The sequence below is a fragment of the Malurus melanocephalus genome, unplaced genomic scaffold (assembly GCF_030028575.1).
Source record: "Malurus melanocephalus ecotype Western Australia unplaced genomic scaffold, MMel_1.1 scaffold_119, whole genome shotgun sequence".
NCBI lineage: Eukaryota > Metazoa > Chordata > Aves > Passeriformes > Maluridae > Malurus > Malurus melanocephalus.
In genome coordinates this window covers 1,437,345-1,451,565 of record NW_026623351.1, presented here as the reverse complement: position 1 = coordinate 1,451,565, position 14,221 = coordinate 1,437,345, and the positions used below count along the sequence as shown (strand labels likewise).

Genomic DNA, 14,221 nt, shown 5'->3' with positions numbered 1-14,221 from the left:
AGAAAGCTTTCAAAAAGAGATCTTCCTTTCAGGAAAAGAAAAATTGTTCGGTTTAGCAAATACAGACGTTCACAGCAGAGAGACTGAAATGGTTAAACATGATCCTAAGGAGCAAGTAGCTCACAGAGTTAGCAAAATAATTAACTTTTCCTTTCTTTTACAGAAGAACACCAATAGCTGCTCTGATTTCCACACTTACTAAGACAGATTTTGTTGTGTGGTCTTGGTTTTGTTTTTTTTTTTTCTTCCTCTATTGCTCCACACAGGTTTTAATTAGTGCTTCTCCTTGGCTACAAGTGCTTCACTTTGAAATACAAAGCTCTTCAAAAAAAACCCAAAAAAATCATCCCAAAAAACCAAAACCCCCAACACCAAATCACTGGAGGGGAAAACRGGAAGTGATACAGTGCAGCTGCAGCAATCTTGTTCTGCTGTTGTCCTCCCCCTCCCCAAATCCTCTGCATAATTTCAATCGTTAGTCGATGAACCTTTGGCAGGCCTTCTTCCATCGGCAGGCAGTGCACCACATATCTCTGTTCTCCATCCCATAGACCTTCCGACACTTTTTCCCCTCCCCTCTAGGCTTCCTGTCAGAGAGAAAAGGAAGCTTGTTAACAAGACACTTTAGTTGCTTTGCTTTTCACCCTAAGATCAGGACAACAAACTCAGTGGAGTGCAGCAAGCAGAGAACTCCGGGTGTTTCAAGGGATTTGGGCTGTTTTTGTGTCAGCTGGGAGCTGATGAAGTGACACACAGATGTACAGCCATGACTCCACTGCTCTCAGGGACCAGGSTTTCTCCTTGCCTGGCTCCCACAGCCTGCTCCTCTGCTCCTGGGATGATCCCAGGAACATACTGACTAAAACCTGGACTAGATAAATTACGTTTTAGCCACATTAAGTGTCAAACCATCATGGTCTGTCATAGCTGTTCCACAATACAGGCTAGGCCATGTCAGGTTAAAGTGCTGCAGAGCTGTGGTAAAAATATTTGGCATAGCTCAGAGCAGGAGACCTTGACCACCAGCACGTATCAGCTATGCCAAAAGAGAGAAAAGCTACCAGCTGCTAATCTTCCTATGCAGTTTGCTCTGCATTCACTGACTGAAAAGCAACCAAGTGAGTGCAAGGTTTTAATTCTTGCCCTCACTTGCAGCACATTCACATATGCTACTTCTCTGTGGTCCCCACCAGCAAGGTGGGCAGCACCTGCTATTAAAGCTGTAACAATTGTCCTGTTTTCTATCTTACAACCACACTCAAAAGACCACAAGTTTTTTGCCTTGATCAAGCTTTGCCTTGATCTAATTTTTGCTAAGACGGGGTTTCTTATAATTCAACTGAAGCCAAACACCATTTTGACTGAATGGTGATGAAGACGTAAGACAGTCCAACCTTTCAGGAAGAAGTGCAAAGCAGACAGTGCAGCTGAACTTTACCTTTGACAGCAGTGAAAATAAAAATAGGTTCTGAATGCTAACTTTGAAGCTTTCTAGTAAGAACCTGCCTGACAACTGCAATCAGGGYTGGCAGTGGGCTTTTTCTGTTTCTCTGGCCTTTGACATCTCATTTACTGAACGCCCTCCAGGTTGTGAGGCTGTGGTGTGTCAGCAGGAGCTAATGGTCCCGTACCTCAAGCCAAATGCTACTCTAGGCGGTGATGAAAGAACTGTGTGGGACTGTTTCTGCTCTCCACTCCCTGCCGGACGATTATGGGTTGGTGAGACCTGTCAATACAGACAAAAAAGCTGCTTATGAAGAACATATACATATGAATGCAGTATAAATACTTTTTCCCAGGAAATGCAAATTGTGATGCATGGTGGCAAGAATACTCAGGAAAGGTGACTATATAACATACAAACATAATTAAGCTATAGCTCTATTTAGCATTAGGCATATTGCATTAGTTTCTCTTTGTTTCCCTGTATTTCCAGTTATACTCCTAGAGAAAACCAGAATACAGATCAACATCWTTGCAGGTTTTGCGAAAGACAAGAAACACATTCATTCTTATTTTATAACTCTGAACAGCTCTTAGAAAAACCTTCTCCAATTTAAGCAAAGAAAATAACTGTAAAAATAAACTCTGTCCTGTGCTGAGATCAATACCAATAACCTCCTATGAAATAAAGGGATTTCACTTGTTGCTCCTTCTGTGATTTGGCACCCTTTGTGGAGAGACACCCTTGGAGAAGATGGTTTGTTGAAAGGCACTGTGTGGCCCCTCAAGGGTTAACAGGCAGGGGGTGCAATGCAGCCCTTCTGATCAAAGTTGGTAACAAGATATATCTCCCTACTCTGCACAGTAAACCTTATCAGCAAATGTCCTCTTTGTGAATCTTTCCAAGGCAATTGTGTAGTTTGGTCTCTAAGACTTTCCAAAGAAGCCTCTTAGATGAGCATGGAGCTTGGCAACATTATTCAAGCAACCACATGGAATAAAGCTTGGCCTTAAATAACACCTAAATTATTTGACTACCGTCTTATTTTTCTCCCATGTGAAGGTCACAGCCACTTTACATCTAAGACACCAGAAAAAAATTCTGAACATGYGTTTGTTTTGTTTTTTTTTTTGTTGTATATTGGATGTAGCAAGCTTCATTTGGACATTTAATGCAGAGTCAGCCTCCTGCCGCCAGGAACTGCAGACAGGGTCACTTTCTGTCCTGCTCTGAATTTTCCCTCCTGCCCTTCTGAAGTCTTACAATATTTGGACGAGTAGGAAGTGACAGACCTGACTTGAAGAGAATTACTGTATCTGCTTTGATTTATGATAAAAAGTCTATTTTAAAGCTATTCCATAGTAGCAAAAAAMTAGTGTTTGTAATTGAGTACAGAGACTCTTTCAACTTTTACTGTTGGCTGGTAGCAAGAGCAATTTCTGATTTAACTGTGTATGTGGCTCACACTCTGAACAAACTTTAGACTATCACTGATATATGAAATACACCTGCAAAACTTAAAAGAAATTTTCTCTCTCTACCAGCTTACCGTTTTTGTACATCCAGAGACCACACTGGCTCCTTTTGTTCTATCCCTCCAGAATACTGAGGGCAGCTTGTTCTCTGCTACTTTTTTTTCCAAATTTTTATCAACCACTTTCCTTGTTTCACCTACAAATGACTGAAACACTGAAGATAAAACGCAAAGCAATAGTATTTTTTTAGTACTTGGCATTTACCAGACATGGTACAGTTTTTCAATCATTACCAGTAACCAGAGATCTCCAGCCATGTGCTAGGGTTCAGAAACATTTTAAAAACCCAAAATTGTTTTGTGTCTACCACTAGCAACTGACACTCAATATATTGGCTAGTTGTCATTGAACGGAAGAGTACTTGGATGGCCTTGATTGTTATAAGYAATTACCCTGTTTACTTCCAAACAGAGATCAGGCTGGAGCAGTAATTGCAGTGTGCAGACTCTACTCYCTCACATTCTCCTGAGAGGGTCTCTGCACGATGGTTCCACAGACTGGCATGCCAGGGCAGCTAAACAGCACTGAAGCTGAGCTTCAGTGTATTTTGTAGGGAACACTAAGAGCAGATTAAGAGCATGCCCTGAGAAGGCAATCCTCACCCTTGGAGGCTTTTCATGCCTGAAGGGCTGTCTAACACAGTAAAATGTCAGTGTTTGTTTGAAGCAAGGATCTGGGGTTTCCAGTTACAATTCCAGGGGGGATCACAGAGCAGATCTGTGATCTGTAAACATCAGATTACCAAAGATCTCGCCTGTTCAACTTTTTTGGGTCTTATGGGCAGGCAGATAAAAGTCAGTATCACATGGCAGAGATCATACTGACACTCAGGAAGACTTTTACCCTACATTACATAGGAATGGAAGTATATGGTCAGTATTTAAGTCCTCCMCTACCAAGACGTGGACTTTACCATGGATCATTCCATTTGCACCACTTAATTCAATCTCCTTATGCATCCCTAGGCTGTGCCTGGTTTATTCTCCAAGTTTAGTCTGAATTGGTACAATAAATATCAGCCTGTACTTTCTGCTTCACGAAGAACACCTCACAATGGCTCAAAAATGTTCCAACATTCAGCTTTTCACCTGCAAAGTTATCTGARGAAAATGGTATGAAAAAGTGTATTTCCCATCTGCCTTGAAATCAAACTTATGCATGATTCAGAGCTCAAAGGAGTTTGGAGATTCCCCTAATAAAAGAACCACAGAATAACCTGASMTGGAAGGGACCCACAAAGATCRTYRAGTCCAGCTCCTGGCCYTGCACAGGACAGCCCCAAAAGCCACACCATGTACCTGAGAGCATTGTCCAAACACATCTTGAATTCTGCCAGGCTTGGTGCTGTGCCCACTTACTGGGGAGCTGTTCCAGTGCCCGAACACCCTCTGCATGAAGAAGCTTTTTAGAATATCCAACCTAAACCTCCCCTGACACAACTTCAGGCCATTCCTTTGGGTCCTGTCACTGATCACCACAGAGAGGAGATCAGTGCCTGCCCCTCCTCTTCCACTCACGAGAAAGTTGCAGACTCCAACACAGTCTCCCCTCAGTCTCCTGTTCTCCAGGCTGAACAGACCAAGTGACCTTGGCTGCTTCTCCTCCCTTATGACTACAAGGCTTCTAAAGAAATGTCTGTATTTAGATGCTGTGAATACKCCTGAGCCCAGAGCAGCCACATACAGAGCCCAAGTGATCCAGCAGCATGTATGGCTTGTTTTGAGGCGCTCAGTTACTTGTTGATAAGCACACCCTTATTCATAAAGGCCTTTTGGTGCTGCTCTGCTAAAGACTTGCCAGAAACAATGACTTAATGCAACTCATGGTGCTTGAACACCCCAGTTCCCAGGACAGAAAGCAGGAAGTGCTCAGTATCATTGAAATTCAGGGTCCACAGGAATAAAAGGGAGAAACACAATGACATGTGTAAAAAAATAAATGYAAAAGTAGAGTATTTTGAAATTTTGTTTCTCTCATAGTCTTAGCTACTGACATACAGATCTAGAAAGAAGCCTGTTCAAAACCAGGATTCAACAGCCCTCTAATGGGTCAAGGRCAGAATGGCCCCATTTCAACACCACTAATAACATAATGCGTAGACCTATGCACTTTTGCAAATCTCTACCTAATCTTTTCCTGCCCAGTGGTTTGTCCAGGCTAGAAAAGCATTCCAAAGCCATTTTAGAAAACTGCTTGCATAAATATTAAGGGTCAGTCAAAAAGTAATGRCTTGTACTTATTCTCTGAAGTTCCTTTGGGTGCTACAGACTTGTGTCTCATTTCAGGGACCGTGTACGTCACAATTGTCTAAGTTCACACTATGTGGGCTCTGTCACATAGTCTGGGTTTAAATAAACTCCATCAGAGAAGGAGAAAGTCCCCTATACCTTTCCTGAAGTACCTATACACAGTGYAAGGGTRAGAATTCCCAGAGCCCTTATTTTGYAAAGCAATATCTAATTTACTTTGAAAGAGAAATAAAACTTTAATTTAATACAGATCTTTAACATAAATTCACATTTACCCCCTCAATTGCTGCACATAATTTTGCACTGCAGGCATGCCTTTGTAATTCATAAATGATCACACTGATGACAAAGTAGTCAAATGTGTGAAGAGTTATTTCTTCTTATTTTTTTCTTAAATAGCCTTATAGATGTTGTTAGAGATATAATGGCAGTTCACATGGCTCCCTGAGCAGTTTATAATTCTGCAACACAGCTTCCCCAGGTTTTTGTATAGAGATTACTTTCAAATTGTACTTAAATCACTGCCATCCCCACAGAATTCTCAGAAAGTGATTTGGCATTTCTTAAATTCTGCTGAGAACTCTCCACTCCACAGCCACAGATCAGYGTTGTTGCCTGAACAAGTAAACTCRAYGCATACATGTCTAATCCTGTCCTCCTAAGTGTCTGATTTACAATGTGACTAATTGCATTTTTAGATTCCCAACACTCCTGGCACCAGTTTCTGCTACTCTACAAAAGGAGCCCGTTTCATAATTACTCCGTATCAASCCCATTGTTGGGAAATCAAATTCTCAGGGAACTTTGCGGATAGCACACTCTGTTGAAATTGCTGCCAGCATGATGTCTTTCACTGTTAGTTGTTCCTTGATGGAATTTAATAAATATTCATTGGCAGAGTGCAGTGTAATTGATTCAGTCACTTTCATTTTTATCAGCTCTGCAGGATGCCACAGCCTCTGCAGAAAATCTCCAAGATTTGCCAAAGGTTGACAGTAAGAAGCTTTGGAGAATCACTTGGTGAAGAGAAGGGAGGGAAATAGTATATCTTATCACCTTGTCTAATATTCACTGACARGAGAAAAAAAGCTGTATGTTTTTTTGGATGAGCAATGTGCCTTATATAACACACTTTAAAAATTCATAAATTCATACAGTACAATATTAAATGAGATGTTATGATACCAAGAAGGTTTATGATTAGARAATATCAATTTATCATAAAAACAGTGCTTTCCAATAAAATGAAGATACTTTACATTAATATTTATATTCATTATAGAGAAGATTTCCCACTACTCATAAACAGTGATTTACATTCACTTTCAGAAGTCCCCACACCAGACACTACAAACTGAATCCCTTGCAACTTTTCATAAAAGATTTTTCACTCCCCCAACCATACCCACACCTACACTGTGTAGGTTTATAACCACTGCAATTCTGTGTTTAAGCAAACATCACATATCTRCAGTCCTGTTCATGGAATTAGGCCTTGKACACCWGCTTTTCTGAAGAAAGGGTCAGTGYTGAATTTCCATCTRATACATCCTCATTAAAAAGCTGTCAAATTGCAATATGTATTAATAACAAAATACAATAGMTACTGAACGTATTTTCTGTATAAAACAACAATTTTCTGCTATCAGTAGGGGCTACATTCTTGTAGCCTCCTAAAACGGGACTTTGCATTTCATCTTACTGTTTCTTTCCGTTGCTTTTCAAATACACTTCATCTTCAGAGCTCATTTAGGAAACTTCCTGAATCCTACTGCCCTGGTAGCATAACAATCATCAGGCTGATTTTCCATCTAGTTTTTTAATAAACTTTTCAGTGGCACAAAAAGGAGCACAAAATGCACCTGCCAGAATGTTCTTTTGTAAGCATATAGTTAAAAAAAATATGTACTACAGATTCAATTGTCTGTTTGTGGACACTGATCCAAAAATAACGTAACCATACTGACAAAGAGTAACAAAGGTGTTAAAAACAGCCATGCTGGCAAACTGAGGCACATGTTTAATTTGTTTCTTTTTAATATCTGTTATGTCACATTTACTTCTTTGATTACACACMGTGAAACAAAGCAAACACATCWAAAAAAACCTTTKTTCCCCTTTTTTCCTTTTTTGATGTGCACTTACTGGAATGCCGGTGAAGGTAACTGGAGGCGACTGCCAAGAGATGCTAAAGCTACTGCCATTGGGAGTGAATTTTGCTGACCCTGGAATGTTCACCGGAGGAGTGGCCTGTGTGGAAAAAAAGTATTATTCCAGCAAGAAGGACCATTCCTCTTCCAAACCATTTTGAGGGATCTTTCATTCCTAGAAACAGTAAATATGTGAGAGATTTTCCAAGGTAGAAACAAACTCCATGGTGACAAGCATTTTACCCTTGTGAGAGGGATAATCATGGATAAGCTGGTAAGAAAGGGACAGAGTTATATATATACCAGTGTTCCTAAACCTTGTTTAGAGAAAGATGACTACTGTCAAAAGAATCCATAAAAAAACCCTTAAGAGGGTTAAAAAACAAGACAAAATCAAACATCACATACAAATAACTTTTACAATAATGCCAGCAAGAAGCAAAAAACACCACAGATATTACCTGTTTGATAAAAAAGGCCATACTTAAACTCATGGGAACTGTTTTACACAATTGAAGTGAGAGCAAGGCTTCTTGGATGGAAATGATCACAGTAAGGGTTGGCCATTTCTCATTTATCAGATAAATGTTAAGAGTCATGCCAATTAAAACAGCTTTTCCTATTAAAAACAAGGAGCTGTAAATCATTCTTTCAATTMAAAAAACAGCTCTAGAAATACTAAACTAAATCAAGTATTTTAAGGACTCCTGGGCTCCTTGAACCCCTATGTTCTTCCCATCCGGACTGTAAGATCCAGTGCTGCCCTGGATATTACAAATATGTGCAAATCTGATAACCTGAACTCAGACTGTTGAGCATCTTTCACCTTGTGCCTTTCCTTTGGTTTTCTCACTGGGCTGTGAGTTCCCATGAATTCTTCCCTGCCTCTTTTTGAATCCATTTGATTTTCAGAATCAGGAAATTCATAGCTTTGCAGCTACCCTGCCTAGCAGGAGTATGAGCAGCCACCATGAACAAAGGCTCAYTTTGACCCTTGAATTTCAAGCTTTCACCACAAAAAACCCTCGTTGGTTTACATTTACAGAGAATTTGCTGAAATGAGTTTTCACTTCTGCRTTTCAGTTGATTGTATGTGACAGTAATACAATACACTCTTTTAAGCAGTGTTTGTGTTTGGGGCTGCTGAAATTGTCTCACTGCTTCAGGGAAGGGTGTGCTTCCTTGAGCCACCAGGCAGAGAGGAGTGATGACAAACTACAACCTGATAGGCTCCATTAAAGATAATCTTCCAAGTAAACAAGGGCTGAAGCAATCCCCTAGAGCTTCTCCAGGAAAATGAAAGGTGAGACCACCAGATGCCTCCGTGTATGGTAGCTATGCTCTGTGGGCCGCCAAGCTGCTGACAGCTCCACACAGAGAATCCACACAGACAAGCAGAGCAAACATCCACAGAGCTCCATAAAATATAAAAACCTCTCAGAAAAGTGTCAAGAACAGTTTGACAGCTTCAGATGTACCAGCAGCTCTTCACCACAACCCTGTTCAAATGGGAAGGAGTGAATGACCCCAGCGCTCCAGACAAAAACAACTGGAGAGCAAGAGGAGCAGTGAGGCAGCACTGCCTTTGCTCAGCATCCCACAAGGATGTCAGCTCAAACCCAGGATCAGCATAGCAACTTCCTCAGGTATTTGAGTAAGACCTGGAACGAAAATCCTAGAGGCTGAAAGAGCCTGCCAATAGCTCCTCTACAGCTAAATTTGACAGGTACAGGCAATAGTTTCGTAAAGAAACAAGTTTAAAACCAACGCAATTTGCAGTTGCCTAAAATACCACAGYGTTCAATTCTTTTTTCCCAGTACCTAAATAGCTCCCTCAGACACAATCAGACTTAGATTGTCAATCACCTTGTTCACTTGTTTCCCAGATGTGCATCTTTGCTCATCAAGTGTAGTCAGCTTTTTCAGGCCAACATTTTAGTCAATCTCTTCCATAAGGTAAGCAACTATATCATTACAACCAACCAAAGAGTTTCTGTACCCCAATCTCCATTTTCTTAGAGAGCTCCATCTAACYGCCAATCAAAATACATAAATGAATAATCTGTATTTTTTATTTATTTGTGCCAACATTACCCTTATGTTTGAATAAGCCGGCACTCATCCTCTTCCTGTCACGCTTGTCCTCTCACTTTATTCCCAGGCAGCAACTCCATCCTCTYCTTGTCCCTTGCTTTGCCTAAGGTATCGGTCCCAGGGCTGGAGAGGCCACCCATGTCCCCTCTGCCTTTTTTCTTCAACAATGATGACAWTCTTTCTACTTCTTCTGATGTGGAGCCCACCCCATCAAATTTGGCTRACCAGAATTTTTACTCAGGATTTCAGCTGAAGTTATGTGGCTGTCTTGTATAACGGCATTAAAAAACCCTGTCTCTCCTAGATATTTCTTACCCAAGAGAGCTGACAACTATTTTTTCCCCCCTTCGCAGCTCTGTTGTTGTTGGCTCATGGTCATTCTCTACTTGATTGATGAACATAGGTTTCCTTCTCACATAACTTTCTAACTACCCTAGTTTATAGCAGAAAAATCTCATTAATTCTTTAGGTGGAGGATTTCGCATGTTCTGACATTAAACAACATCCAAAACGTACTATTCTTAAGATCACAGAGTCAAGTAAGTCTGGTACATAACTCCCTTAGTGCTGATGTCTCCCGAGTTTGTTAACAGCGAAGTTTATTACAGTATTTGTATATTACCAAAATGATTTAATGAAAATGAGATCAGGGCCAAGAACAACTTTTCATTTAACTCCACTAGTGACATTCAAAAGCCCTTTCAAAATAACTCACTGCTGTTCTCCTTGACTTTCCAGCTCCTTCTCCTACACTATATTTAACGTTTAGCCTAACAAATACTGCCTGTATGTTTTAAGATCAAATCCTCTCCTTGAATCCAGAGAGATTTGTTCTGTACTGCTTCCTAGGCTGTTCTAGAACTATTTTTCCTGGTTGTCCCACTGCAGTGCACCTCAACTGCTGTACTTTACAGAATTTCTTCAATTACTCTTCTRAATCTTTCCTCACCCATAGGACTGGGTCAGGGAAGAGCATCAGGACTTGCCTGCTCAGTTTTCCTCTATACCTTTCTTACTACAAGTAGTCTATTTGATGTTTTCCAGTCATACAGGAAATGCTGACTAACAGATCTCTTTAGGATTCTTGTGACGCAGCTTTGGGTTCTATATTTTTTCCCCATTTTTCTAAACAGGAATCTGGGATCAACAATATTCAGTCTCCCTTATCCAAGCTCCTTGAGCTGCTCCCAATGAAGYAATCTCCACTTTCTCCTCTGGCTGGTGAGATGTGAACCTCCACCCTTCCTCCTGGCTCTTCTTGTAGGGCTGGAGGGATCCTGGCAGAGGATGCCACCGACCTGCTCTACAGAAGCTGCTTCCTTTGCCAGGAGAGCCTGAATGCTTGAGCAAGGACCCTACCTTCWGCTTCCAATTAGCAAACTGTGAACAGTGTGGACTGTGTCACTCCTCATGGTTGAAATGAAGCACTGAAACCAGAGCAACCTGATAAGCTGATGGGGCTCAGGCACTTGTAGTCTTGTGTCATGGAATATATTAATTCAAATCCAATTCAARGGCCTTAAACACTTGAATTAGGATTTCCTTAGGCAAGTGCTCTACTCAGAGGCTGCTTCTGAAAAAGGGCTGAGTGGGTCTCCAAACAGCAGGGCAGACTGCCATGACTGCAAATCCCAAATAAAGCAAAACCTCTCAGCAGCCGAGCCTTGCCACCTCACTCTCTGAGGCAGGGCTTAAGCTACACTGAGTCTTTCTCCTAGCTGGCTTCCTCAGTCCCCAGGCTGGCATGCTACCTGATGCAGCTTCCACTTGCAATACCAAGCTTCTACTCATGCTTTTCAAAATGCACAAAGGTCTAAAAACAGGCTTGTGAATTCTCTTTAGTTTCCTGTCACCTTCTGGTAGGTCTGCTCCAAACATACCACAAAAGTTTTATCTGCACAACACTATGTATGAGTTATTGCATCTGATATATTTAACAGAGCTCAGTTCTCCAGTGAATACGCAGGTCATGGACCACACTACTTCAAAGCCTCTATTACTCTTTTCTCTTATGGTATCCAGATCAAAACATGTCAAGTTTTAGTGCAGTTTTATAATTCATGTTTTCTGTCCAAACTCAGCTGGAACATTYTGGGACAGCAGTTTTTGCTATTTGAAAAGCACTACATCAAAAAACAGGAGGATACCATATTTGCTTTTTCATTCTTCCTGCTCTACTTCACATCTGCAAACTGACATCTCACACTGTACGAAAAGAGGAAATGAATTGTTCCCGGCATTCTTTGGGTACTTGTTGACAGTTCAAGCTGAGCTTGTACTTGTTCAGTAAAACCAGAGCTGAAATGAAGACTCTGGGAGGGATTTGGCTGACTGGATGGGAATTTTTACAATGCAGGAGACCCCATCTGAGCATGTCCCCTTGGGTCCTCCTTATGGTCAGTGAAAATGGAACTGATGTAGGCAGCGGGATACACAGCGCAACTCTTCTCAATCTGAAGTATGCACCTATGTGTGACTGGATAAATAGGACCCCAAAATCCACCAGCTGTGGTGGGSACATAAACAAACAAACAAGGAGTTCAGAAGAATACATCTTAATTTAAATGAAACAAATACTTTCAACTGCTCTGAAAACTTTTAACCCCATGAAAGCCAGTGCCACACTGTGATGTGACATTTCTTTACACATTAGTGACATTAGTGTAACCACTGGAGCTCATCCCACTGGTGTTACCTGGTAAGCATGGTCCGTGTGTACGAGGTAGAGGTTGGTAGGAGCTGAGCGGCTCAGAGGTGTCATCAATTTAGTCTCGGTTTTGGCACAGGAAGTTTCAGGACGGATTGCGTCTTGGGTGGGAAAGGAAGGAGGTGATGCTAAAGATGGAGAGACTGGGGAAAGACTGCTTAAGCCATCAGCTACTGAGTCCGTGTTGAGCCTGATTTCTGTATAGTAAAAATCCTCCTCTCCATCACTGTAGTCAGACTCTCCTACACGTCTGTATCAAGACAGAGAAATAAGGATTGATTAAATGAAAGCAAGAACCCCKAGGTAAATTTTAAGTTTTAGATGCATGAGCAAATATATTCATATTGTCAATAAATTAATATTTGCAGTTCCTAGCTATTTTATCTGCCTTTTGGCTGCAGGGAAGGGGGAGAGGAAAATCATCTAGTCTGAAGGGAAAAAAAGTATGAATTACATTTTTTCCCCTTTCTGTGTTATTCTTGACTAATTCTTGACTAGGTCAAGTATCAGCTTCTTAYTTGAAACTATTGCAGTTAACAAGAATCGTAATGCACTCTGTCTTCAGAAGTCACAGCAAAGATAATAGACACAGCAAGACATACTTCATTCATGTTACAGCAAACARTATGTAATCTTATCATACTTAATTAACCCAAATATAGTTATGGCTGCCATTCACCATAMTTTTCCATAGCTTAAAAGAAGATTTTTTTCTAGAAAACACCATGCAACTCACTCAGACACAGAGAAAGGACTCAAACAGCCTGGCTTGCCTGGACTAGGATTTTCTGGCCCTGCTCTACAGAAGCACTTATTGAAGGAGAGGATGTAGAAGGTTTAACTGCCTCAAAGTTTCATTTGATGTGCACTTGAGCACAAGTGCTACCAGTGAAGCAGCCCAGCAGTAGCTCCCAGTGGACTGACTACATGTTATCTTGAAGTCCAAACCAGAACTTGTTGAGAGAACAGAGGTGCAGCAGGTTTGAAAGRCTGTGCCAGAAGTATCATCCATCAGAATGCAGCCCACTCACTCACTAAAACTCTTCTCTCCAGCAAAGCTGCCAACTCCAGCAAATTTCAGAAAGGTTTTGCTATTTACTTCTCTCCTCTCCCACACCACAAAAAGGATGCTCCCATAATATAAAGAACAAAGYAACATTCCCAAATGCATTTTGAGAGATTTTCTGTTTCCCATAGCCTTACTCTTAAGGCCAACAGTAATTGCTATGACCTTTTCAAGACTATTCTGAGCTCCAGACCRTTCTTGTGGTGCCTTTAATTTTGAAGCAGTAGCCCTACACAACAGAGATGTGTTTTCACCTAACAAGTGAAGACCATGAGTCCCTACTGTAATTATATACAAGACAGGTTTGTCACTCAGTGAATCACACAGGAGAGTTCAGTTGCAAACTAAAGCCCTGAAACAAACTYGTGTCCKGAAAGATTCATCTGCTTTTGGTTCYAGTCCAAGTAACATACATGTATGCCYTTGTTTCGTCTGGGCTGGAGTTAATTTTATTCTGAGTATTTGGCACAGAGATGTCTTTTGGATTTAGGATGAGAATAATGTTGATAATAAACTGATGTTTTACTGAATGGTGAGCAGTGCTTATGCTAAATCAAGAACTTTTYAGTTTTCCATGCTCTGCCAGTGAGCAGGGGCACAAGAAGCTGGGAGGCRGCATAGCCAGGACAAAGGAATATTCCACACCATAGAATGTCACATTCATTAAATACACTGGAGTTAGCTGGGAGGTGCTGATCACTACTTRGGCACAGGCTGGACATTGGTCAGCAGGTGGTGAGAAACTAATGTGCATCACTTGTTTCTCTTCAGTTTTATTTCTCTCTCTCTCCCCCTTTCATTACAATTATTATTAGAGTCATTAGTATTACTGTTAYCATTAGTGTTACCAGTTATTTTGTTTAAGCCATTAAACTGTTCTTGTCTCAACCTATGAGATTTACTCTTTTTTCCTTTGATTCTCCTCTACCAGGGAAGGAAGGGGGCAGTGAATGAGCAACTTTGTGGTACTTAGCTG

The 14,221-nt window shown here is 41.0% G+C and overlaps 1 protein-coding gene across 1 annotated transcript in view; it reads right to left on the bottom strand.

Annotated features, from left to right (window-relative positions):
- Positions 1-227: 227 nt before the first annotated feature.
- The window catches only part of LOC130575879 (zinc finger protein 704-like), a 66,127-nt gene continuing 52,133 nt past the window's right edge, over positions 228-14,221 (bottom strand). The window contains exons 5-8 of the mRNA XM_057370101.1: positions 12,168-12,429; positions 7,374-7,478; positions 1,632-1,726; positions 228-587 (exon numbers count right to left, since the gene is read on the bottom strand). Of these exons, the coding sequence (XP_057226084.1) occupies positions 476-587; positions 1,632-1,726; positions 7,374-7,478; positions 12,168-12,429 (574 nt within the window). The 3' untranslated portion in view covers positions 228-475. The remainder of the gene's footprint in view (positions 588-1,631; positions 1,727-7,373; positions 7,479-12,167; positions 12,430-14,221) is intronic.